Below are 26,283 nucleotides of genomic sequence, written 5' to 3' on the forward strand. Positions count from 1 at the left end.
ACTTTGTGTCCCCCTGTCCAGAGAGCAATGGCAGGGCTGTCCCCTGGCTGTTCCCACTGGAGGATGCTGGAGGCATCAGCCACTGGGCCCAGCTGGGGCTGGCAGGGAGTGAGCAATGTGGTCACCAGTTAAAAATAAGTTTGAGTTTGGTATTTGTGGGGAGGATCCTCCTGAGGTGGCAGGAGCAGCTCAGAGGTGTGGGTCGGATGCCTGTGCTGGTCCCAACACCAAACAGATCCCAACTCCCTGGATGTGTTTTCAGGGTGCTCCACGTGCCCATCTCCATCATCTCAAGCTCCCTGGCTGCGCTGACCTGGCAGCTGTGCCATGCTGGCACAGATGGCATTGCTGCCAGTGCTTATCCAAGACCAAGTGCTGGCAGCAGGAGCTCCCTGAGTGATTGGGTGTGAGTGAAGCCTCTCTGTAAAAGACCAGAGCTACTGATTGTAAACTGGGCAGCGACAGAGACTCTGCCACCAGCTTGGCTGAGCTGCTCCAGGGTTTATCCTCCCTGGACATTAAAACCCATCCCTCATTTCTGACCTAAACCTGCCAACGGGACCCTTGCTCTGGGTTTGGGGCCAGTGCAGGCTGTGGTGGAGCAGGTCTGGGCAGAAATAGCCACGTTTTTGGGACAAGTGACTCCTGCAGAGCTGCTGGCTCCCTGCATGGGTTACCCAGAGTTAGGTGCAGTCTGTTGGAGGGGGCTCCAAACACCGTGCAATTACTGAAAATGAAAGTCAAATCATTGTGGGAGCAACTTTGTTGTAGAGTTGAAGGCGTTAAATGGGACAAATCTTACAGGAGAGCTAATTCCTTTTATTAGGTGGGGAAAACAAATTAGCTGGGTACACAAGCCCTTTCTGACACTATTGTTGCTGTTATTATCCCTTACTGGTGCTGTTAGAAACGAGGGCATTGCATTAGAGGGAAGGCACATTATGCAAGTGTTTAGACGTGCTGGTAACTGCTCTCTGCTGACAGGTATTTACTTAATGACACGTTGGAGTGAAAGCCAGCAGCAAGGACAAGCTTTGGAGGGAGCTGGGAGTGCTGAGCTCTGCCTGGACCTCCTGGATCTGCCTGACACCTCCAACCCACAGCAGGCATCCCCCAAAACCCCTCTTCTGTCCGTCCTGACCATTGCACATTCCCAGCCTGCATCCCCAGTGCTCTCCTGGAGCCAGGCCTGGTTCCCATGGATGTGTGCAGCCTCCAGAGCTGCCCTGACTTGCTTGCAGCAGGTTTTTGTGCTGGAGCCTGTGCTGGAGGCAATGCCTGCTGTGGGGAGCAGTGGGACTGGTCACGTTTCCGGTGTCATGTGCTGTCCATGACGGATGGCAGAGCCAGTTTTTCTGCTCCAAAAGTGGGACTGGGGAGGAGACCGCAACCCTCAAATACCCTGGCTGCTGCCAGCCAGGCATCCAGGAGATCACTGCTTTTTCAGCTCCAGGTAAGGCCCTTCCTTTTCTCGCTTGTGCCAGGCAGGGAGTTGAGACTCACCTGTGTGTTTTACAGGCTGGGGGAGCAGAGCAGGACAGTGGGGTGGATGAGGGGGCAGCAGGAGCATCCCTGGGGTGCTCGTGCTCCATGTGGTTTTGGGGATGGCAATGGGGGCCTGAGCTCTGTGGGAAGGATTGAGTCCCCTGGCTGAGATGGGAGAGGGCTCAGTGTGAGCTGGCTGTGCCTGGGGAGGGGTAAGGCACACTCAGGGTGTGAGTACACAGGTTCGCTCTGCTCTGAGCCAGTTGCACCTCGTGCCCAGCTTGGCCGTGGACAGTTGCAGCTGCTCCGTGGGGACCATAAGCTGCTCTCTGGGTTTTGCTGCTTTTTCTGCCTGGGCTTTAGGAAACCAGCTCATCTGGGGCAGGCAAAGCTGCCTGTGTGAAATGTGAGGCTCCAGAGGAACAGGCAAAACCAGATCTGCTGGTCCGGGGTGGGATGGAAGGGGAAAAGCTGAGGGTTGGCATGGAGGCAGCACCCATGGAGGCAGCACGCACGGCAGGAGCTGCACAGGTGCTGGGTGGCTCCCCCAGACAGGGCTTGCAGAGCCCACCCCATCTCTTGGAAACCAGCAGGGTTGGTCCCCAGGGACCGAGGTAGCAGTGCAGGGGGGGATTAAAGGGGTTTAGCCCCCCATAGAGGCATTTCTTGGCTTGTGTTGGAGCAGAGCCATCCCCTCCAGCCCTGGCTGCTGGACTTTGGTCTGGTTGTCCATCTCCCAGTGCAAAGCTCCATGTCCACCTCTGTGCCTTCCCTCTCTGTACCCATCTGTGGCCTGTGCCTTCCCCAACTGCTCCTCTCTGGCACTGAAGGCTCAAGGCAGGGGAATCCTCATGGATTTGGGGCTGGGCACACCATGGGAGCCATGGGGCAGCTTTGGTGAGGGTCAGAGCATCACCTGCACCACCTTCTATCCCTTCCCAGGGCTGCCTTTTCTTTTGTTAACGTTTGATTCTTTTTAATGATTTCAGATTAAAATGTGATTATTTTCAATTAGTAGTTGCACTTCTTAATTACGGAGATGAATTAGATTGCTGTTCATTATTAATTAGATTTTAACTTTGCACTGATTACATCTTCTATCAGTCACTTCCCACACTCCTTTCCTTCCCTTCCCATCCAAACTCCCTCTCCCTTTGTGCCACCCCAAACCCCACTGGTTTCCCGCTGCCCTGCAGCATCCTGGGGGTTTAAAAAGCTGCCTAGAAAATACAAATCAATGTTATCGGCTCAGAGGCTGCAACTGGCTCCTTCAAAAGAGCCAATAACACCAACCAGATGATGTCATTTTGTGGCTAAAAACCATTAAAAGGAAGCATTAATATTCTGCCTCCCTCCAACACTGGCTGGAAGAGAAACTATTCCCTAATTGCCTGCTGGGGTGGATCTGCTCTTCCAGTGAGCAGAAGGGACGTGATCCCCTCACCCCTGCTGCCCTGCTTGTGTATGAGAGGGAGGGTTTGACCTGCCCAGGCTATTTCTTAGCCTTTGTTTGGGCTTCCTATTTTTAAAGCAAGCTGTTTCCTTTGCTTTCTTTTCATCTGTCACTTTTCAGGCACCTAATCAATGCTTGGGAGTTTTCTTACCCTTGCTCTTGGTTTCTTCTCTGCTTGCTGCTGTCTCCATCTCCCTCTCTGCCATCACCCTGTCCCTCAGGGAAGGTGTCCTTTCTGCTGGGGATTCCTAGGAGCCCCCACACCTGTTCTTTATTGTTTCTTCCTCATTTAATTTGAAATACTTCTGTAATTTGCTTATGGTGAGGGGTTGTGACATCTCCCTGCACATTTACCCTGAGATTTCCCTGCCTCCATCCCTCTCCACTTGCTGCTTTCCTGGGCAGAGGGGGCAGCCTGGGTGGGCACGAGGTCTGGTTCTTTTGGGTTTTGTGTCATCCACAGATTGCCCCTGCTGTTTTGGGGTGTAGAAGTTACACAGGGCCTCTGTAAAAACTGAATGTTCCAGGAAGGCCTTTTCATCCCTGAAAAACTCATCTTCCTCCACTCTCTTGTTGCTCCTTCAGGTCCTCTGTGTTCCCCAGGTGTGACTGTCTCGTGCCCCTTGGTGAAATGTCGACAATCCTGAAATGTGAGTGTTTGGTGTGGGCCCAGGGGCACCTGCAGGGTTTGTGTGAGCTGGAAGCTGCAGGCTGGCAATGAACCCTCCTCTGTGCCCTGCTGCAGGGTTTGGACGGGAGGATAAGGAGAAAGAGGAGGACAGAAAAGAGAAGGAAGAAAAGGAGAAGGAAAAGACTGAGGGAGAAAAGGAGAAGGAGAAGCAGAAGAGGAGGAAGAAGGAAGAAGAAAAGGTAGGGGAATGATGGAGTTTTCTGCAGAACCATTGACATCCTGGCTGTAAAGGGAAGCCACGTCTGAGCCATGGCAAACCTGTAGCAGATGGAGCTGTGCTGCCCACAGCCTAGAAATCCCAGTGTCCATGGCTTTTCCACTGACCGACAGCTGTCTCTTTGCTCCCAGCATTCCTAGTTAGATCTCCCTCCTTTTCCTCTCCAAATGGGACGCTGGTGTGGACAGCAATGCTGCCTGCACTGCACACACTGTGCAGTCCTTGCTCTTGGCTCTGGAGAGCTCTGTGCTGCCACGGTCACACGTGGTCCCACAGCAGCACCAGGGGTGCCAAGCCTGGCTCTAGACACCCACAGGACCACAAATCCCTCTGCCTCCTGACTCTGAACTGCCAGGGCTCCCAGTGATGCTCTTCCCTCTCTCTTCACCCCAGCAGGGAGATGGGGAGGAGGACAGGAGCAGCAGCAGCTCTGACAGTGACTCGGAGGAGGTAACCCCAGCCCAGCCCTGTGGGGTTTGCACCTACACACCCCAGTGTGGATGCTCACAAAGACCTGGGATGGGACACTCAGCACTCCCCTCACATGCTGTCCCTTTTATTTCTGCCCCAGGACCAAGGCATTGCCAAGGATGATGAGAAGGAAGACAAGGATTAGTCTTGCAGTGCTGGAGCAGCAGTGCAACCCTCCTCAGGTGGAGATGGAAATGGCAAATTGGGCTGGAGAGCGACTGGGCCGCTGTTAGCCAAATAAAGATGTTGTGATCTCCAAAGAGAAATGCTGTTTATTCACCAGTCACACTGCCTACCCAGTGCTCTGTCCCTCTGGAAAAGGAAACCCTCAAGGAAAGGCAATAACAGGTGGGGAGTGGGACCTGGGTGAGCAGGTTTTGTACAAGACCGTGACAGAGTCTGGAGAGAAATGCAGGGGCTCTGTGGGCTCGGTCTGCCTGGCTCTGCAGAGTCCCTCCAGGTTTGCATCACCAACATCTCCCTCTGCCCTCCACGCTGTTGTTGTGGGATGGAGCAGCGTGAGCAGGGACAGACGCCCAAAGCTGTGCTGAGCTGGTAAAACTGATTTCAAATTTATCAAAAACAAACGAAAAGCAGTTATAGGGGGGGGGGGAAAGCCAACAAAAAAAAGCTCTTTTTGCAGCTCTGACCCCAGCGCAGGGGCCGCGCCCGTTCATCCAATCCCAGCCCCGCTGAGCGCTGGCATCGGGCGCGGCGCCAGGAGAAAAACAAGAGGGAAAAATGAGGAAAAATGAGCTGGCACCGCCATCTACCGGGAATGAGACGTCTGGCAGCGGGGCCGCGGGTTTCATAACGCTCGGCTGTTTTGTAAGGCTCCCGCAGCGCTCCGGAGACAGGGAGAGAGCACTGGGGACAGGGAGAGAGCATCAGGGACAGGGAGATAACATCGGGGACAGGGAGAGCATCGGGCACAGGGAGAGCATCGGGCACAGGGAGAGCATGGGGGACAGGGAGAGAACATCGGGGACAGGGAGAGCATGGGGGACAGGGAGACAACATGGGGACAGGGAGAGGATCGGGCACAGGGAGAGCACTGGGGACAGGGAGAAGGCATCGGGGACAGGGAGAGGGCATCGGGGACACGGAGACACCATGGGAGACAGGGAGAGGATTGGGGATAGGGAGAGGGCATTGGGGACAGGGAGAGCGTCGGGGACGGGGAGAGGGCATCGGGGACAGGGAGAGCATTTGGGACAGGGAGAGAGCATCGGGGACAGAGAGAGATCATCGAGAGCACCGGGGACAGGGAGAGGGCATCGTGACAGGGAAAGGATCGGGGATAGGGAGAGGGCATCGGGGACAGAGCGCATCGTGACAGGGAGAGCACTGGGGACAGGGAGAGCATTTGGGACAGGGAGAGGGCACTGGGGACAGGGAGAGCATCGGGGACAGGGAGAGCATCGGGGACAGAGGGAGCAGCAAGGACAGGAAGCGCTCCAGGATCAAGGAATTCTCTAGGATCAAGGAGCACTCTAGGGACAGGGAGCACTCCAGGAGCAGGTGGCACTCCGGGGGCTCTGGATGCTGGCAGGGTCCAGCCAGCAGCAAAAGGAACCTCGGAGTGGGACACAGGGCCAGCAGCCTGACCTACTGCTGCTGCTGGCAGTATTAGGACAAGCCCAGAAGCCTCCTCATCAATAAAAACTTCAATGCAAACTTGAGCATGAGCTCTCCCCACTGTGTTGCTGCCTTTGGTTTGTTCCCTTAAGGAGTCTATTTTTATGAGTATTTTCTTGAGTAATGCAGATTTCAGGCAAACCCGAGATTAAAAGTCAACACCGCGAAGGATTTTACTAGAAACCACAGAATGTGGCTCTGGATGTTCTTTCTGTGGAACAAAAGCAGCCAGCTCTTGTATAAGCACAACAAACAGCAGGAAAAATGCTGAGGAATGTTGTCTTAATTATCCAGCACAAAGATTAAAGGGAAAACACGAAGATGGGAAAAACAAACAACCCCAAAAGCTAAACTGGGTTTCAGTGAGCTGGTTTGGCTTCAGCAGGAAAGGATTGATTTTAACTGCCTTATTGCTTCATGAACCCTTGGGTGCATTAATGTAAAATAATCCTGTGTGGGGTTATTTTACATATTTTACTTTTCCCTCTGTGCAAGCACACAGGACTCTTGCACAAGACACAAACTACTTCCAAATAGTAGACGGAGTTGCAGAATTTTACAGTCCCCTCAGGCCATGCTACTAAAGGATGGGAATATCTTGGAATAAATTCTGTGTTTGGACATGAAAAGGAGAGGCCTTGCCTTTGCTTTTCAAGATAAAGGTTGGAAACCTTTCAAGTATGGTGTGCCAGACTCTGAGGTGAAGCTTGCCTGTAGATGCTCAGTTGGAGCTGAGAGGTGTTGCATCTCATGGGGGTGGGATTCTGCTTTCCAGCTGTCAGGTATTTAACCTAAAAGCCCTGAAATTTTCCTCTGTGCCTTGTGCCCCAACTCCCAAAATGGGAGCCTGAAAATGTCTGTGTGGAGCTGACCCCACAGCCTCACATTGCCCCAAATCTCAGCACTTTCACGTGCTCAGGGCCAGCGCTGGGCACTCCCTGCAGTGCTGGGTCATGGTGAGCACCAGGTGAAGTCTTCTGCTCGTGTTTTACAGTCCCTGCTCCAGGCCACTGCACCAAGCTTTCTGGAAATCCAGCTTGTGCAGCCAGATCCCTGTGGCACAAGGGCAAAGAGCCAAACACACCCAGGACTGGCTGTGTGAGCATCCAGCTGGCTCCTCCAGCAGCCAAGCTTCTCCATCCTGCCTTCAGCACCTTGCCCTGCATGTGGCTCTCTCTCTTCTATGCCCTTGTCCTCCCTTCATAGAATGGCCAAGTTTGCCCAAAAAGTTGTGGAGGTGAAAACCATTTCACGTTCCCTGGTGTCCCTAATTCCTCATTGCATCTCAGCCCTGGCTTGAAGCCAGGTGACATCAATGGGCACAGAGCACAAACATTTGTGCCAGCCACGGGGATTATGGCTCTAAAAACACTTGGTGGAGGAGGCAAAAGGTAGGTGGAGCATCTGGCCCTTGGGGATGCTGAGGACCTTCAGTCAGTTCAGTATCTCTCCTGAGGGACACATCCCCCAGCATGGCCTCGGTGCGCTGGGATGAGTGTTTGCCCACAGATGTGCCAGCCAGCAGCTGCCCAAGCTCTGCTGGGCCTGAACTCTGACTTCAGCCCATGTTTTAACCACCTCCTCTGCTTGGAGCATCTGCAAGGTTCAACCAGGGCCTCCTTGGAGCTGCTGTGTCTTCAGCTGGCTGGGAGAGGAGCGTGGAGCACAGAGCTGGGCCAAATGCCCATCGCACCAGGCTCTGCAGGGGCGGAGTAGGAACAGACCAGCAAGAGGAACTGGCAGCCCTGGAGTTACTTAAGCAAGTCTTGTTTACACAAATTTATATAATAACTTTGGCTGGTCCTCGGGGAGCAGGAGGGGTTGTGCTGCCCCTGCTCACAGCATCTGGGGGTGCCTGCAGGGATCCTGCACAGCACGTGCCTGTCTGGGGCCTCAGAGCAGCAGTGATGCCAAGAGAGTTTAGATGTGGAGAAAGAATTGTTTCCTATACCATTTCATGCAGAGATGCCCCCAAATAAAAGTATTTTTCTGTAAATGCCAAAAATTTCAGAACAGAAAGGTTGGGCATTTATATTGTGATGAGACTTTTCATCTTGCATCTAGGGGCTTTGTTATATAAAGTGTCCTATTAGGGAAACAAGGCTCTCTAAGGTAGAGATCAAAAAGAAATCTTTCCTCTGTTCCCAAGTGACCTTCTTCATGGAAAATTTCAAGCTGCTTTTTCATTCCACTAAAAAATGGGAACAGTTAAAAATCCTCACTTTCCCAGAAAAGCTGGTTCCTGCAGCCCTGCTTATGATCTGCTAATCTCTGCAGAGTGCTGGGCAGAGGTTTCCTATGAAACCACTCTCCTATTTTTGAGCTGAATAAAAAGAAAAGCAAAACTCAAATGGAACTGGAGTCATACAAGTGAAGGCTGTTCTGGAAGGTGAAATCCCTGCTCCTGCTTCCTGCACAGCACTCAGACTTGCTCCTCTCTATGATGCATCCTTCTACAACTTATCCCTTCATTCTGAGTATCTGTAAACTAAGACTCTTTGCTATGTTAAATAGCAGCTAAAAGTTATAGCAGAGCTTTATTCATGGGATTGTCATAAAAATGATGCTGAGGATACACATCTTTCCCAGCACCTTTCCCTTCCCTGCAAACCACTCTAGGATTCTGCATTTGCTCTTCCACAAGAGCAGAGCAGGCTCCTCACTCCCCAAACCTCACTGCAACAGCTTCCTAAACCCCACAGTGGAATGGTGCCAGGCTTCTTGCGAAGGAGAACCTTCAATTTGCCCTGGCAGATTCCCCAGGACAGGTTTCTGGGTGACAAATGTTCCGAGCAGTAACAGCCTGACCTCTTTAAGAGCCATGACGTCCGTGCGTTATGAAAGGACGAGCTGGTGACGGGCTTACCCAAACATGATTCACCTGCTGTTCAAAGTGCACCAGAGGTGGAGCCCAGCCAGCCTGGGCAACAAAGAGGCACAGACAGAAATATTTGTCTGCTCCTTGAGCAGAAAGCTCTGCCCAGGCCAGCACTGCTGTGAACAAGACAGGGGTACACAGGCAGCTCTTTATAACTGTGGGAGAGAGCAGCCCTGCTCATCCTGCCTGAAATCCAGCCCAGGGTGTGTTTAGGGCTTCATTCTGTCTGGCTGAGGGGAAGGGAAACTGCAGGGAGACCCTGAGAGCCCTCTGCATTTCCCCCTGAGACTTCCAGGTGCTTCCCTCTCCACACAGTCAGACAGAGCTTTTGGATGGGATTGAGCCACTGGCTTTGCAAGAGCTCCTTGTCCTCACCAAGAAGGACACACGGGGTGGTGGAGATGCTGGAGCTGAAGGAATAAGGAAGGAATAAGGGATGAGGAAATCAGCCCCTGGATCTGGCCTGAGAGGCCAGAGGCATCCCTGCAGAGGGCTGTGCCAGCTGCAGAGCCCACCCTGTGCCGCCTCTGGCAGCGCTGGGTGCCCGCCAGCCCTGCTGGCATCTCTGGGAGCTGCACAGGAAAAAGGGAAAAGGAAGAAATGAGGGAGGCAGCACGTACTCGCTCCTTGCTGAGGCAGGGAGCCAAGGCCACGAGAGCTGCTGAGTCCCCAGCTGCAGTGACGGGCCACCACGGTGTCACCCCAGGCCACGGGGCAGGCACACGGACACACGGCAGCTTGTGAAGGGGCAGCTCCTGTCTGACCCTGCAGTAAAGGCTCATTGCAAATCTGTTCTCCCCAGCCAGAAGATGCAGAGGGCGATGTGGCCTGCAGGTCTGGCCCACTGGGATGCAGGTCCCTCTGGACGCCAATCTTCTTGGAAGGAATGGACCTTGCTGCAATGTAGAGGTGTCTTCAGGGAGTTGTCTTGTTATGACTTTTCCTCCTTTAGTCACTTTGTTATCCTCCCCATGGTTTAGGTGGTGTTGAACAAGCCCTGCTGACTTTGGGCTCCTCCTTGGGAACTCCTATAGATGGAGGATCTTCAGCTTCAGTAAAAATACCAATAAAACAATTGCAAGGCATCAAGGCAAGCTTTCAGCACCCTGCACCACAGCCCATGGTCTTGTCATCCATCCCAGGGCTTCCCCCCAGGATAATGGGGACAGCTCTGATCTGTTTTTGTATTCTCTCCTTGGGGTGTGTAGTTTGTACATGACTGCCCATGCTGTGGAAAAAGACATCTCCATCTATTTTATGTGGGCATTGCTTCCAAGGCTGGCTGTTAATGTTCTGCCAACCTCTTTGCCAAGATGTTTGGCTCGAGGGACTAAAATGAGCCAGATAGGAATCTGGGCTCTCCCGCTGTGCCTCTCCAGTTTCCAGAGTTCAGGCATAAGCCTGGTTACATGAACAATGAGATAATGCTCCTTTGCAGCTCTCTGTCCCACCAGCCCATGTGAAAGTCAACTCATTTCTCTAGGAATGATGCTGCCTCAGGCAAAGCCTGTGTGAGTCAGAAGGAAAAAATACTGAAGTTTTCTTAATTCCCTGACCCTGTTTACATCTGATCCTCTGTGCTGAGAGTCAGGACCCCTCTGAGCACTCAAGCAGCAGAGTTTCAGGAGTTGGGAACAATACCATGTAATTTATATGATTGCTTCCTGCCCAGTGCCAGCACAGAGCAGAACTGGAATCCCAAACCTCCTGGAGCACTGTGGCAATCTGCCTGCCTCTGCCCAGAGCAAACCACCAGCAGCAGCTCCCCCAGCTAAACACAAAGATGCAGGTTATAAAAGATGAGCGCAGGACAAAGAGTCTGCCACACCACCTGCTCCCACTTCCTTTTGTTCCACTTCCCAGGAAAGGCTTTGCACCACACGTAGCAAATGGGGAAACCTGCTGGTTGAATAACATCCTGGATCTAGAAATACTGTGATGCAAAGAAAGAAAGAAAAAATTCCAGGAAGCTGATGTGTTTGTTGACAGCTTTGGGCTGGGATGGGGGGGGAAGGGAGGATGATGCAAATAACTCCCTGCGTGTTACAGGCACGTACTGAGGTATAAAAATAATTCCTTAGGCCAGCTCTGGAGGCTTGCAGACAGCCAGGATCCAGGTGCAGCACTGCTGGGGCACAAGGGTGCCTGCACAGGTGCTGAGGCTCTCTGCCTGATCACCCACAGGCTGCCTGGCACTTGGACATGCCGCTGTGAGCCCAGGGTGGCCCTTGGACATGCCAGTGTGAGCCCAGTGTGGCCCTTGTTGGTAGCAACACTCCCCCTCCTTGGCTGGGGTTCTGACACTTTCCTCCCTGTGTGGGTTTAGGAATGGCAGAACTTGTTTCACCCCTGTGCAACAGGACTTTCAGGTCTGATGGTGCTGGAGGAAGCTGGTGGGTAGAGCAGGGATGGCAGTGTGGAAAAGGGGTCATGACATTCAGGCTGCTTGTTCCTGTTTACAAGTGCTTGTGGTGCCTTTGAAGACACCCTCAGGAGCACACAGGCAAACAAAAATCTCTCTGAACCAAAAAAGGCAACACTGGGAAGGTGCTGCCCCCTCAGAGCCACTCCTTAAACCCTGATGTGTCAAAAACAAGTGTCAATGCCTTCAACAAATATTTATGCACTAAAGATGAGCAAACACAGCTGGTGTGCAATCCCTGATCCCCACGCTGGGCTGTCAGCAGTCTGGACCACGTTAATGAGGCTGTGCTGGGGCTGAAGCACCAGTGGACGTGTGGCTGGGAGCCAGAGGAGGAGCTGCAGCAGCACCTGGAACTCCTCACCCTGCACTGACCCTGAGATATTTCCCATCTCTAAACTGAAAAAAAAAAAAAATTAAAAATCCTGTTGTGCTTTGCAAATAGTTCCTACACACAGTGTGATCTGTCCTGGGTTATGCAACACGTGAAGTTCTCATCTGGCCAGCAGAATGGTTAGCATTAAGCATTTAAAGCTTTTGTTTTTTTCTTTTTCAGTTATGTACTGAGTCAGCACAAACAGGGCAGTGACAAGAGAAAGCATTCGGAGTTCTGAACCAGCTCAGCTCTGGACAGACTGAAGAAAACAAAATGTTCTCGCACGCTGGTGCTAATGAAGCCTGGTTTGCCATGGCCTCGTGTGTCGTGGTTGATTGATTTTAAACTGCATTATGCAAAGCAGCAGCACGCCTGCTCTGCTTGGAGAGCCCACACGTGGTTGTGGAGTGAATCAGGAGGTGAGGGAAAGAATGAGGCAGGTCCCAGGAGAACAGCCCTGCGTCTCCCACAGGAACTGGCTGGGGTGATGAAAGATGCTGCTCTCCTCACCTGGCAAAGGCTGCTGCTCCCAGGCTGAGCCACACAAACAGGTTGTTGTGCACTTTGCTGCAATGTTGGCTGTGGTGGCTAAAATCAGCCTCATTCCATGGCTCACGAGCCAGGAACGTGCCCTTCCTGAGGGGTAAACTTGAGGCAAAAATGGTGAAGCCTCCCTGGTGGCAATCTTTGTTTTTTTAGTCAATAGCCAGGTTTTGGTGGAAAAACAAGCCTTGGTGAGAACTAAACCATGAAAGGAGAGTGTCTGGTGTGAATGATCTTTGTCCACCTGAGAAATACCCATGGGAGAACTGCTGGGGGAAGGGATGGGCAAGGTCCTGTGAGGCAGGGGTGGGAGGGGGGAGCTAAAGGCTGACCCTGCAGATGGGGACATGGAAAATGTCCCCTGCTGGGCAGAGTCCCAGACAGACTGTCCCTAATGCCATGCTCAGCTTTTCAGGGCAGTGTTACCAAATGCCACCTGAGATTTCTCCTGTCTGGAGGGATCACTTAAAAAGATAACGGAGAAAGCAATGAAGCCTATCAAGCCCACATAAAATGCTTAGTTGTTGAGCTTTAAAAACCACTTATGAGCCGTTTAAAGTAATTACAATAGATTTGGAAACAAAACCTGCTCCACAGCCCAAACCTCCTCCAGCCACTCCCTCAGTGGGGCACGGGTTTCACCAGCACTGATGTCCCACTGGAGATCTGAGCAGCTCTGCCAGTGTGTGCGTGGGGTTGGGTTGTTTTTGGGGACACACAAATGAGCCCTTGGAGAATGTGCATCATCCTGATCTACTAAGCTCTAGAAGTGACAGATTTCAGCTGTTTTTCTCGGCACCTGCTGTGCAAGAGCTGCTGGCTTTTTGCTGTATGACTGTGTGCTCAGGGGATGCATCTCCCTTGTGACACCGGGTCCATGCTGGGGGTCTGTGAGTGGGAAGGGGATTGTCCACATACAGGGTCTGAAATCATTCGGTTCTGGGTAAGTAGAGCATCTGAGGGAGAGGAGGTTTCCCGTGTACCTTGGAGGAGTGCCCCTTTGCCCCCAAACGTGATGAGTTTCCATGGAGGGTAATGCAAAGAGGCATCGGGTGCAAGCCAGCCTCACCAGCCTGCCCTGCTCTGGAGCACCACAACAGCCAGCACCCCACTCCCACTCCAGAGAGCCTCAGACAGCTGAGGGAGCCCAGGTATCCTGTGCCAGCACTCTGGAGCATCCCACTCTCCTGTCTCCATCACAGAGCACCGTGTGTCCCCAGGACTTGTGCCCCAGCACTGCTCCACAGGATACCCCCGGATACCCCAGGCAGCCTGCACCGTGAGTGGCTCCAAAGTGCCCTGGCCCCACACTGGGGCATCCCAAACACCCCAGCACTCTGCACCTTGGAGCTGCTTCAGTGCGCCCCGTGCCCGTCCGGGGCAGAGCTCTCCTCGCCCGACTCTCGGCTCCAGAGCCGCTGTCCGACTCGTACCGCACCCGGCTGCTCCGGAGCCCCCCAGCATCCCCGCCTGCCGTGAACGGGCAGCGGAGCGGAGTGGGTCGGCACCCACCGGCTCACCAACCCCGCCGGGCCCGGCTCCCGCTCCCGCTCGGCCCCGGTTCCGCGGGCTCCGTTACGAAACGCGGCCGGGGCGGGGCGGGGCGGCCGGCGGCGGCCAATGGTGGCCCGGGCAGCCCCGCCACCGGCGCCTGCCGCGGGTCGCTCCGGCGGGCCGGGCAGGGCCGGGCCGGCAGCCGCAGCCTCGGCCGGGGCGGGAGCGGCGCGGGGCGGAGCGGGGCGATGCGCGGGGGCGCGGCGGCGGCCGGGCCGTGCGGGCACCGCCGGCTTTAGGGAGGACAGCTCCCCTCAGCGCCGCCATGAGCGGCCCGAGCTCCCCTCCGCGCGGGGAGAGCCCCTCCGGGCAGCCCCTGGGGCTGGACCTGCTGCGCTGCCCCTGCTGCCGCCTGCTCCTCTGGGAGCCGGTGACCGCGTCCTGCGGTCACTCCTTCTGCAAGCCGTGCCTCGGCGGGGCCGGGCCGTCCCGCTGCCCGCTGTGCCAGGAGCGGCTGGAGCTGCCGGGCATCGGGGCGGCGAGGTGCAGCGTGGTGCTGTGCGGGATCCTGGAGCGATGCGTGCCCCGGGAGCGGCGCCTGGCCGGGCTGGCGGAGCGCGTCCGCCACCGCCTGGCCCGCGGGGACGCGCGGGACGCGCTGAGGATGGCGCAGAGAGGGGTCGAGCTGGGTAAGGAGCGCCGGGCCCGGGGGCTGGGGGTGCGGATGGTGGGCTGAGGGGTGCCAGGGGCCAGCCCAGCAGCCCGACAGGCGGGGATGCACGGGCCGGGCTGTGGCAGCAGGAGAGTACCAGTGTGGGTGACAATGTAGGTCACCGTGTCCCTGCGGCTCGGTGCGCTCCAAGCCTGCACGGTCCGGAGCGGGAAGACGTGGGAAGTGTTGTAAGGCAGGGCTGGTGGGGATAGGGATGGGAAGGGGGGATGCTGGGCATTTCTTCCATATCCGTGGATGTCCCGAGGTGCTGGGGGCGGTGGGGTGCCCGACAAACCGCGCTGCTCGGGCCGGTATCCCATCGGCCACGTGCTCCTGGAGAGGGACAAGCACCGACACTCACTCACATCGTGCAGAATTTCAGGGTCACAGAGAGAGCTCTGCCCAGGGGGTGACCATTATGTAAAGCGGCTGGGACTCGTCCAGCCGGGGATGGACACGTCCTTTCCCCCAGAGCCTGGCGAGAACACAGCCTTGGCAGAGCTCCTGTGCCAGCCCCATCGTGCAGGTCAGCGCCTGGCCCGACCCCTTCTCCACCCGGTCCTGGCCAGACATTTCCCGGGCCCGGGGGTAGGGGGGGGAGGTGGGGTTTGATCTGCTTTAATGTGCGCTGTAAGTGGATTTCTTGGAAAGTAAATAAAAGGGGTTATACAATGCGTCTGGAGCAGGGGGTTGGGGCGACGGAGGCAGAATTTCCTTTCTCCGCGGCGTTTCTATGACAGCGCTGAGCTCTCCTCCCGCTCTTATTCATCGCCTGCTGCGAGACAAGTGCCAGAGGTCCAGGTTAAGCCTGGAAGCGAAGGGCTGAGCGGACCGGTCGATCCTAGTGCGGGCAGCAGAAAACAGGTCCTTTTATGCAACCTCCAGAGGCATCCGTCTCTCCCTGCACACCCTCCTCACAGTAAAGGCACATGCACACTGCTCCGGTACTCCTTTACCAGGCTTTTCCCTGGTTGGGGTGTGCAATTACACTTTTCTCTAAAAACCCTTTGCTAGCATAAAGAGGAAACATTGCAAACTCTGTCCTCGCACTTCCCTGCACGTTCTGTTCCCCGAAAGACAGGAAAGTCTGGCTGAGGGCAACAAGGAAATTGCAGTCACAGGCTCAGCTCCAGTGAACCTTTGCTTGCTGGGGCTGCCAGGCTCAGCCACGTGGGTGGTGCTTTCAGGATGTGTTTTCCAGCTCCTGCAGCCAATTTTCAGCTGCACACTTTTTTTTTTTTACGAGCTGCCTTTCACTTTGGAACAGAACCACTGATAAATGTTTGACCCATGGGGATGTTTTATTTGTGGCTCGGTGTGGTGTGATGGGTCAGTTTGCAGTGCCCTGCTCAGCCCAGCCTGTAGGGCTGCTCGCTTTGCTTGGGTGGAAATAAACTGTCAACTTTTTATCTTCATTCTTTGTGAGTGAACATCAGAAAAATGCAGTGTAATGTGTAGCACAGGAGGCCCTCTGACATGCCTGGAGCGTGGAGGCTGGTGAGGCTCTGAGGCTGCCAGCTGGCTGATGGCCCTGGTGTGTAATGATATCATAGATCAAAAATAGCTGCAGCAGCAGAGAAATGCAGAATTCATTGCCCTCTTTTACACATCTGGAGTGTTTTGGTTTGTTTTTTTTTTTTTTTTTTTTTTTTTGCCAAATCAGTTGCTTTATTGCTGGGGCTGTGCAAATGTTTGAATGGGTTTGCCCATATGGAAAATAACCCTCTAGACTTTGTACCTATTTGTTCAACCCTACCTTGTTAGGGGGTGGGATATTTCGTGTCTGGATGGGTGCCTGTGGGATGGGGTACTGAGCAGCATGTTCCCATGTTTCCTCACTCAATCCCCAAGATCTTGGCTAATATTATAAAGGAAAACAAACTCCCAGGAGCCATTCTTTGCTGCATAGCTCAGCATGGCCAGTGCAGCCTTTGCTGCAGGAGGGGCTGTGCCTGGCTCTGCTGCTCTCTGCCTTAGGGTGACACCAGGCAGGGAGCAAAGTCTCTCTGTGCTGGGCATGGGGACAAGGAGGCAATAGCCATGGCAGAGTTTGCTGCTCTGTGATAAGGAGTGGTGGGTGCCTGGGCAGGGTGACAGGCAGGGAAATGAGCAGATGCCTCCTGCACCCAGCTCTCATGGAGCTGCCAGTCCTGGCCTGCAGTTTGCTGGCAGAGCTGCATCAGCACCGGGGTTGAACCGGGCCAGGAGGAAACGCTGCTGGCTTTGGAAGTGCAGGAGAGACATCGCCAACACTGGTGAGTCCTGGTGATTGCTGATCAGCTGCCAGCCAGGTCCAAGGACCCAGATTGCCCCTGAGAGAGCTCCTGGCCCTTCAGCAAGGTGGTGTTACCCACACCGCATTTGCCAATGCAGCAGCAGTGCCTTAAATGGTGCCTAATTTGTAATACAAGGCTGGCCTCAGTGCAGGGCCACCACAAGTTACCTGTGCTGGACCTGCCATCATCCCACAGGGAACTGGGAGCCTCCAGTGACATTGCAGGACATGGACATCCATGACACCGGAGGCCTCCCCAGATGCACCAGGAAGCCACAAGTGCCCAGCCCCAACCCTCAGCAGCTTTGGGCTGATGCTCAGAGCTGGGGGATGCAGGGCTGGATGCTCAGAGCTGGGGGATGCAGGGCTGGATGCACAGACCTGTTACCTGAGCTGGAGCACCAGCACTGCTCTGCATGTAGGTCACCTCCATGAGCTGTGATATAACGGGGTGGGTCTGGGCATCTCTGCATTTCAGAACCCACAAACATTACCACACCTGGTTACTCTATGTAACATGTTCTTTGGGACTAAATCCTTTTTACAAATCTTTTTTGCACAATTTTTTTTCACAAAAAATGTGCAAAAATGATGCAGGCTTAGATACTATATGTTTGTCTTATTTGGAACTAGAAAAGCTTTTTTCAACTTGCCAGTGTGCTGGTAAAAGATTTGCTTTTGATCAAAAAGCAATCTAATGGTGAGCTAAGTGAAATTGATTATGGGAACAATCTTGCATTGAATTAGAACGTTTGGGCTAAAGTACTAAAGAGGAGTAACATGGGTGCCCTTTCCAACATCTCCCAGCCCAATTCTGCCTCTGGCTGTGCTGATAGGAAGGAAGATCTTTGTGTGGTTTTCTGAGGCAGGAAAGAAGAGGATCTCACTGCCAGTTTTTTTTAGGAGAAGGCAGGAGCATGTAATGCTTGGTGTCATGGCTAGCAGTGTCTGTGGGACCTGTGCTCCCCCAGCATCCTGATGTCCCATCAGTGACATCTTACTGACAAGGAACTGGATTTTCAATTATTTTCCTCTTTTTTGGGAAATCTCAGCCTTTTCTCATACTTGGAAACCCCAGGTCATGGGGTGCAAGCAGATCCTTGCACCCCTTTGGCTTCTCGTGTGTCCCAGGAGAGCAGTGGCAGCCAGGTGGGTCTGGGAGTTCAGGTATCCAGCCCTGCAGCCCTGTTTGGTAACGTGTTATTGTGGCTCTGCTGGGTGAGTCACATCACAGAGCCTGCTGTGGCCACAGCCCTGTACGTGTGTGGTGGAGCTTTTCTTTTGCTCCATCCCCAAAAGATGGATGAAAGCCCAGATCCCAGCATGGCTGAGCCCTGAGGCAGTGGTGGGGCCTCTTGGCTGAGGGTGTTTTAGGGAAGATGGGGGGAAAAAAAACAAAGGGAAGAGCCTTAAACAATTTTAAACTGGGTATTTAGGGGGAATGATTTCCTTTCAGAGGCTCACAAAGCCAGTGTCTCCTGATGAGGAGCACTGATGTGAGGCAGTGGCACAGGGACTGTGCCCCTGTGGTGGTGGCTGTCCCCAGGCTGGTCCAGGGCTCATGTCCCACGTTCTCTTGCAGCCCTGGAGTGCAGCTCCCTGCGGCTGTGCCGGGCAGAGGCCCTGCTGGCCCTGGGGCAGCTCCCACAGGCTCTGGAGGACCTGGATGCTGTGTGCAGGGCTGAGCCTGGGCACCACGAGGTGAGTGAAGCCACATGGACTGCACAGGAGCAGCTTTTCCCCCTCCTCAGTTCTCCATTGGGTTCATCCTGCTCAGAGATGCACTTTGCAGAGCCACTGGGGTGCCAACCAAGGTGGCAGGTGCTGTGTTGCTGTCACAGGAGAGGTCTGGCACTGTGTCCATCCTTCACTCCAACTCTCCCTAGGCTTGGCTGCTGCACTTTGGGGAGTCCTGGGTTTTTTAGGGAGCAGTGCCATGTCCAGGTGCTTTGGGATGGGGTGGGAGCAGGAAGGACAAAGGGACATTCCCCTGGGGCTGGCATGGGAGCTGAAGGGGGACATGCTCTGCTGGTCACTGTCTCATAGTCACCACATGTTCTTTCTGCTCTGCAGGCCTTCTTCAGGAAAGGGAAGGTGCTCCTGGAGATGGGGCAGAGAGCTGAAGCCCTGCAGGCGTGGGAACACTGCCTGGCACTCAGTCCCCACTGCCAGCTGGCTCAGAGAGAGATGGAGAAGGTGTGTGGGCTCTGCCATGTCCCTCTGCTCTCACTTCACACAGGGACATGTCCTTGTCCTCTGAAGGGCTCCACAGAGGGCTCAGCCAGCACAGACACCAGAAGGGTCCTTTGGGGAAAGAGAGGGAGCCTGGCAGCCCTCCCACCTCCTTGCTTTTTCCTTCTAGCATCCCCCAACTCTTGCTTTGTCCTTGCAGATCATCATGGAAGCCGATGCTCCTCAGCCATGCACGGCTGCACACCTGGGTGATGCTCACCTGAGCTTAGCTGGTTCCCAGGTCAATGAAGGGAGCCCAGTGCTCCCATCTTGCACAGAAACTCAGGTAAGAGCCTGTAATCTGAGTCTGCAAGGAGACTTCATGTTCCTCTGGGACATCCCAGTGATGGGAAAGGAGGTGTGATAAGGGGAGCTTGTGCAGGACATGTAGCCATGCTTACCTGGTTGGGTGCTGGCATCTGCAGCTGGTGGAGGGTGGGAGAGCAGGTGTCATCAGGGCTGATGCTGTGGGGACTCAGCAAACAGAGGGGACTTTATCTCTTTATTCATCTCACTACATACAGGGGGAAAAAAAGGAAAACAAAAAGTGAGTTTCAGTTTTTTTGGAAAAAAAAAAGACACACTCGAGAATAGTTCAGACCAGTAACAGCTGCTAAGGAAGCTTTTATTTTCCTCTTTGCCTTTATAAACAAATTTAGCAGGCTTGGAGAGAGGAGGGAATTCAGAACACACCCAAATAGCAGTTGGTACACTGGACAGAGGGAACCGTGTTTTAACCATGTGGTGGGCAGCAGTGTCTGAAGGCCTCTGTCCTGCTGTCCTGCAGATGGAAGCTGTTAATGTGCAGTGATACACCAGAACACCTGCCAGTGCTTGGTGGGACAGAGGGAGAAGAGGGTTTGGGCTCAATTGCATCTTGCTGTGCCTAGGATCAGGAGGGAGAGCTGGCAGAGGGCCGAGGGGGTGCTGGGTGTGAGCAGAGCCAGGACAGAGCCACCCTTCCCCAGCCAGAACCGGCGGCGGCGGCAGAGAGTCAGGGCCAGGGCCTGCTGGGTGAGTGTCATCACAGGTACCACTCTGTTGTGTCGTGCAAAATACTTGTGTGGAATCTATTTTGGCACTGAAAATGTGCTGTTTGCACTGTGTCCAGCTCAACAAATATGCCAGGGGCACACGATGGGGCAGCTCTGGCTGGGACGTTCACTGCTCCTCATGCATGTGGGGAGGATCCACCTGATCTTCTGTGTGAGCAGGTGAACTTACACCAACCTTTGCTCCAGCCTGGTGACAAGTTCTTGTTAAAGCCAGCCATCACTTGTTCCCTGTGTGGAGTCAGGGAGAGGCTTTCTGTGGTTCCCATGTGTTTGGATGGGTTTTGGTTTTGATTGAATTCCCCTGTAGGGGACAGGACATGCCATGAGCAGGGCAAGCAGCACCTCCATCAGCATTAACTTGCCATCAGTGTCCAACCAGGTGGACAAATAGCAGTGATGGCTCATGGCAGGTCTCCAGAGACTTCCATCCTGGAGCTTTTTGGGCCACTTTGCTACCTCAGCTTCCCTGTCTGCAAAAAGAGGAGATATCACCTTCCTCTACCAAGCACCATGAGACCCACTGACACACAAGCTATGGGTGGACACAGATGGGTTAATAGAGGGGTTTATGTTGAATTTCCTGGTGGTCTTGTTCTTCTTTGACACTTGCAAAGCACTTTGTGGGGCAGTTACGCCTTAGAATGAAGTCAGAAAGCAAAGGGTAATTTCCTACATTGTCTTCTCTTTTACCACCAGATAACAAGGAGGAAACAGTAAACTGTACCCAGCCATGCCTTGGGGAGTCACTGAGCATTTCTGACTTGGAGTGCTCCCTCTGCATACGGTGAGTTCTCCTGCAGGATCAAGAATTGTCACCTGCTGGGTTTCCTTTACTGGTGTGCATCTTTCTTCACATCTCAATAGCAAGCTCAGTTCTGAGATGTAGGTTTTGGTGCAGATAAGAGGGGAAGGCAGGGCCATGGGACACCCTGCCAGGTTGCTGGAGCTCAGATCTCTGTCTCAGGGTGCAGCATCACTGGGACTGTATCCCCTGGGACAGAGTTGTGGAGCTGGGGATGTTCAGTGGGGTCAAAGACCAAAAGCAGTGGTTGCCCTTTGTACCTGAAGGCTGGGACAGGAAGGTGCCCATGGAAATTCCCTCCATGGTGGGGATATTTCAGACCTAGAGGGGAGCATTTTGGAGCTTTTTGCCTGGTGCAGGTGGAAAAGGGAATTGGACAGAGCCTGTGTTTGTCTGCTGGCTCAGGGCTGGTGTTGCACTGCCACATGCTGAAACCAGGCTGTTATTCCTGGTATATCCCAGGACAGAGCAGTTGTGCAAGGGCTGCTGGCACAGAGCTGGGTGGGGGTTCCAGTTCCAGACGTGCAAGTTGGTCAAGGTGCTTCTGGCAGCTTTTTCCAGGTCTGTGCATGGGGGAGAGAGACTGAGGCTGCATCTGGCCTGAATTATGTGAATTTGGGTCTCTTCTGAAAGAAGAAAACAGTGTTTAGGAGTAGTCAGGGCTTTCCTGAGACCTTAATTTAATTTCTGACCGTGGAGCTACCTGTGAGCATCTTGAGCACTTGGTGCTGGCTCTGCTCCTGGAGCAGGGGAGCAGGAGGAACTTTGCTGTCACTGCCCTTTGGATTACACACCACTGTGGGTGTCTGGGGAAGCACAGACCTGGCAGGACCGAGGGGTGTCATGTGTGTACTCATGGAGTCTGCTGGGACTCCATGGAGACCCTGCAGAGAGGGGGAGCAGAGCTCAGGCCTGGAACAGCTCTCATCTTACTGAATGGATTTTGCACTTACATTGTGCAAGCCCAGCAGTCTGAGCCCAGACTTTCTATTTAAAGTGCTAATTAAGGTCTCTCTCTGCCAGACTTATCTGTGCCCCTTTCCCTTTGTTTCTCCCTGCACTCCAATGACTCTGATCTCCCTTTTCAGGATGTTCTTCGAGCCGGTGACGACGCCCTGTGGTCACACCTTCTGCAAGGAGTGCCTGGAACGCTGCCTGGACCACAGGCCCAACTGCCCCCTCTGCAAACAGAGCCTGAGAGAGGTGAGGGCATGGCTGCCACGGGATGGAGCCCAGGGGAGAGCTGGGAGCCAGCTCCAGCTGCTGGCTGCCTGCCCAGGGCTGGGCTGGGAAGGTGCAGTGCTCTTCCATGAGCAGCTCCCTGGCACGGCGGTGTCAGCTCCACTCACGTGGGAATGACCAGACAGCTGATAATTAAGACCCAGAGATTCATTTCCACAAGATGCCACAGTGATTTAGTGAGATTGTAAACAGGAGAGGGGAGAGAGGGAGAGAGGGGAGAAAATGCTAATGACTTTAAAAAATGGAAATGGATGGAAAACCTGCTAGCCTGGAGATTTGATTTAATCTTTAATGAAAAGGGATTCGGATGAGACCATCAGGGAAATTAGGTTGTCATACAAGGACTGCATCACTGTCAGAGACAGGACGCTGTGCTGGAGGGGCCCTGGCTCTCAGCTGTGTCTGGAGGTCTCGGTGGAGCTGACATCCCATCCTGCTCCATGGCTCAACATCCCCCAAAGGTTTTATCCTTGACTTTCTCTGGTCTAAAATTACCTTCAGTTCCAATAAAAGTGAGCGTGATTCAGAGTCCAGCAGGGCCTCAGGGCTTCCTCCTTGCTCTTTTCCAACCTGTTTTTGGGTCTAATTCCTTTCAGTATCTGAAGGCTGGGAGGTACAGCCCCACAGTGCTGCTGCAGGACATCATGCTGGCCACCTTCCCCACACAGCTGGCTGAGCGCAGGGAGCTGCACCGGGCAGAGATGGCAGAGCTCTCCAAGTAAGCAGGGACTGCTCCTGTGTGTGTGGGTGGGTGTGGAAGGGGCTCTGAGAGGGATGTCTGTAGCCCCACATTTCTCTTCGCAGAAAAAAGCAAGGCACAATTCTTCCCAAGAATATTCTTACCTCATTTGCTGTGCCCGTGTTTGTGCAAAAGTAGAAAGTAACATGGAGATTGTTTACCCAAAGTGATGGTGTTTTTTTTCCTTGGCCTATCAGGGCCAAGTGTGTGTGTGTGTCAGGATTGTTGGGTGACAGTCACAGGATTCAGTGCAGTGTGTGCAGTTGTGTGCAGGGTTGAGTGCTTGTCAGGGTTAGTTTTAGATGTATAGAATAATATAGCATAATAAAGTAATTAATTAGCCTTCTGATATCCATGGGGTCAGATGCATCATTCTCTCCCCTCGTCGGGGCCTTCACAGCGTTGCAATAGATGTCCACACCCCATACCATTGTTGTGGCTTGGTTCTGCTCAAGTGATGTCTGTCCTACCTCCAGGACCACATTGCAGCAGTGCTGTGTGGGTGTGGACATGCTCCATGAGGCACCTGGGAGTGAGGGACCATCTTTGCAAGGAGCTGTTTTTTGGGCAGAATCTGTCCTTGGTCTCTTGGTGAGCCAAGTGGAACTTTAGTGTTGCTCTGTGCTGGAGCATCGCTTCTTGTGCTTAAGGATACACCTGGTTTGGGAGAGCAGCTGATGCAGGGATGGGCTTTGCTTGGGAAGGTCTCACTTCTGTGATTTCTCCTTCTGTCCCTCAGCCTGACCAAGAACATCCCCATCTTTGTGTGCACGATGTCCTTCCCTGGCATCTCCTGCCCTCTGCACGTCTTCGAGCCTCGGTACCGCCTGATGATCCGGCGGTGCCAGGAGAGCGGCACCAGGAGGTTTGGCATGTGCATCTATGAGAATGGGAAAAGGTGAGCTCCTGGGCAGGCTGCCCCCTGCCCCAGCTGCTTTGCCTCTCTCTGCTCCAGCCCTAAATGTCTAAAATACTGAATAGTTCTGAAAGGTTTCCTGTCAGTGCCATCTCGCAGATAAAATCAGCAGGGAGGGGGTGTGTTCCCCACAGTGCAGAGTGAAATGGGATCAAGGAATGAGGCCAGCACTGAAGCTGGACAGAGCCAGTTGTAACTGTCAAATACAATTCAATACAATTCTTGGAACAGCTTCTGACTCAGGATGTCTCTGAGCTCCATGATTCTCTGGCTGTGACCTCCAGCTCCTCTTAGTGAGCACTGGGAGGAGACTTGATTGAATCTCTGAATTTGCCCCTGCCCTGCCATCTTGTTCCTGGTCCTTTTGGAGACGATACCTTTAGGAGAAGCAGCTCCCTTGCCTCCTATTACCCCAGCTGAGCCCTGTTTTCTGTTCCTGTGTCCCTGCAGCTTTGCTGACTATGGCTGCATGCTGGAGATCCGTCAGGTGGAGCTGCTGGCAGACGGGAGGTCCTTGGTGGACACCATCGGCCGGCAGCGGTTCCGCGTGCTGAGCCGCGGCCACAGGGACGGCTACCACACCGCCGACATCGAGTTCCTGGAGGACAGGAAGGTGAGGGCAGGGCTGGGCAGAACCCTGGGCTGCAGCAGGACAGATCCTGCCCACGGACACCTGTGTCCCTCTTGGCTCCGTGCAGGTGTCCGGGGAGGAGCTGCAGGAGCTGCAGTGCCTGCACGAGAGCACCTATCGGCTGGCGCAGCGGTTCTGTGAGCACGGGGACCTCACCTCCAGGCACATCCTGATGCAGCATGGACCACTGCCAGAGAAGGAGGAGGACATCCAGGTAATGCCCAGAGGGAAGGGATGCACCAGAGTACCAAGAAAGCCTTTGAAGCAGGGCTGGTCCTGCAATAACTACCCTGCTTCCCTGCTCGGCTTCCCCACAGGATGAACAAAAATCCAGTTTTTCACCCCAGTTACAGCATCTCTTATCCAGACAGTTGGTAGGGCTTGTTTTGTAAACTGCTTGATGTTTCTTTATGGTTTTAAACTGTTCTTGGAAACTGAGCACCGAGTTCTAAAATCTTTCCCAGAATCTTTTCTTAAATGAGACCTGAGAAACTGAACTGTGAGTGTTTGAAAACTTACTGGGAAAAAGAAACCAAACAAATTGGCAAAGAAGCAAACTCTGCAGTTTGTTGAGTCTGCAGTCTCCTTTCTCACTGTGGTCCTTTGAGACAGACATAGCTGGCCAGAGGTAAAGAGCTAAGAGGACAGGATCCAATTTGCTTGTTATACTTCTCTGAGAAATTCAGATTCTGTAGGAGAAAAAAAAATCCCAAAATTTAATTTTCACTCCTTTAAGAAAGTGTTTCCTCTCTGGATCGTTACAAATATATTCTTGCTGGCTTGTCCCAGGCTAAGGCTGTCCTGGCCAAGAGTCACATCAATGATGTGCTCAGGAATTACAAAACAACTCACCCTCCTTCAGCTGAATCGAGCTTTTCCCTCTTGGTTTGGCTCAGGTTAGAAAAAGAAGCCACTTTACAAAAGCAGTGCCCAACAGCTGTGCCTGGCTGGCTTGCACCTCACCTCTTCAAGTGATGGCCAATGTCCCAAAAACACTGGCCATGCAGGATTTGGCCTGTGTTTGCAAAAAGCACCGGCTTAAACAAGGAAATGCACAAGATATTTCATTGTCTCTTTAGTATAGGCTTTCTCCTAGTTACAGATGAGATGCAGATGAGCCAGGAGGCTCCCTGGGGAATGCTTGTCTGGAAATTGAATTAGTTTGTCCAGCAGTTTTGAGCTTGGACAACAGAAGGGCTGTCCAGATGAGTACCTTGGCCAAAGCTGGCATGGCTGTCCTGACAAGAACAACTCTTTGCCATCAGCGATGCAGCGATGCTGCACCCACCTCGCAGCTCTGACTTGGGGGGTCTCTCCCTCTCTCCCCCGCAGGCTTCAGCAGACGGCCCGACGTGGTGCTGGTGGCTGATCTCCATCCTGCCCCTGGACCCGTCCTACCAGCTGAGCCTGTTCTCCTGCACGTCGCTGCGGGCGCGGCTGTCGCAGCTGCAGCGCATCCTGACGGCGCTGCTGCAGCAGCCCCCGCCCCGGCACCTGCTGCCCGAGCGCAGCCCCCGCCGCCTCTGAGCGCCCCGCCCTCCCCGGGCCCACCTCCACCCTCGGCTTTCTCTCTCTGTGTGGTTTGAGTGTGGTTTGAGCCCCTCCTTCCATCCCCCAAAAAGGGACCTCAGCGATGGGCTGGGTGCTGTGCCCAGCTGGCAGCGACACTGTGCCGTCCGTGCCACCCCTGGAGCTGCTTGGTGCCACCCGAGGGGATGCTGGGCTGCAGAGCTGGGTTGGTCTCCAAAGCCAAAATCCATTGCTGAGTGGCTTCTGCACTGAGGAGGATTCTCCTTACGGGGAGGACTGAGTGCTGGGATTGCCGCAGTTTGGGTTCTTCCACTTTGAAGGACAACTTAGGATCGTTTGGTAGATGGTCCTGATTCACACAGGAAGTTTAGAGGCTGGGGAGAGGTGGCACTGGGGAAGCAGAGAAGTTCCAAAGGCTTCCCTTTGAGGATGCTGACGGCTCTGCCGCTGCTTGCAGCTTTGTGTTTGAACAAGAAGAAAG

The 26,283-nt window shown here is 53.8% G+C and overlaps 1 protein-coding gene across 1 annotated transcript; it reads left to right on the plus strand.

Annotated features, from left to right (window-relative positions):
* Positions 1 to 13,935: 13,935 nt before the first annotated feature.
* LOC128944705 (LON peptidase N-terminal domain and RING finger protein 1-like) lies at positions 13,936 to 25,978 on the plus strand. Its single transcript, XM_054288087.1, has 12 exons — positions 13,936 to 14,357; positions 18,238 to 18,356; positions 18,729 to 18,851; positions 19,048 to 19,173; positions 19,778 to 19,901; positions 20,639 to 20,726; positions 21,833 to 21,947; positions 22,583 to 22,704; positions 23,465 to 23,623; positions 24,092 to 24,254; positions 24,340 to 24,486; positions 25,605 to 25,978. Exons 1-12 carry the CDS (start codon positions 13,994 to 13,996, stop codon positions 25,797 to 25,799), a joined length of 1,845 nt encoding a protein of 614 aa, XP_054144062.1. The 5' UTR covers positions 13,936 to 13,993; the 3' UTR covers positions 25,800 to 25,978.
* The last annotated feature ends 305 nt before the right edge of the window (positions 25,979 to 26,283 follow it).

Source organism: Melozone crissalis, unplaced genomic scaffold, assembly GCF_028551555.1.
Source record: "Melozone crissalis strain CALT ecotype California unplaced genomic scaffold, PUWL_Pcris_2 ptg000061l_1, whole genome shotgun sequence".
Taxonomy (NCBI): Eukaryota; Metazoa; Chordata; class Aves; order Passeriformes; family Passerellidae; genus Melozone; species Melozone crissalis.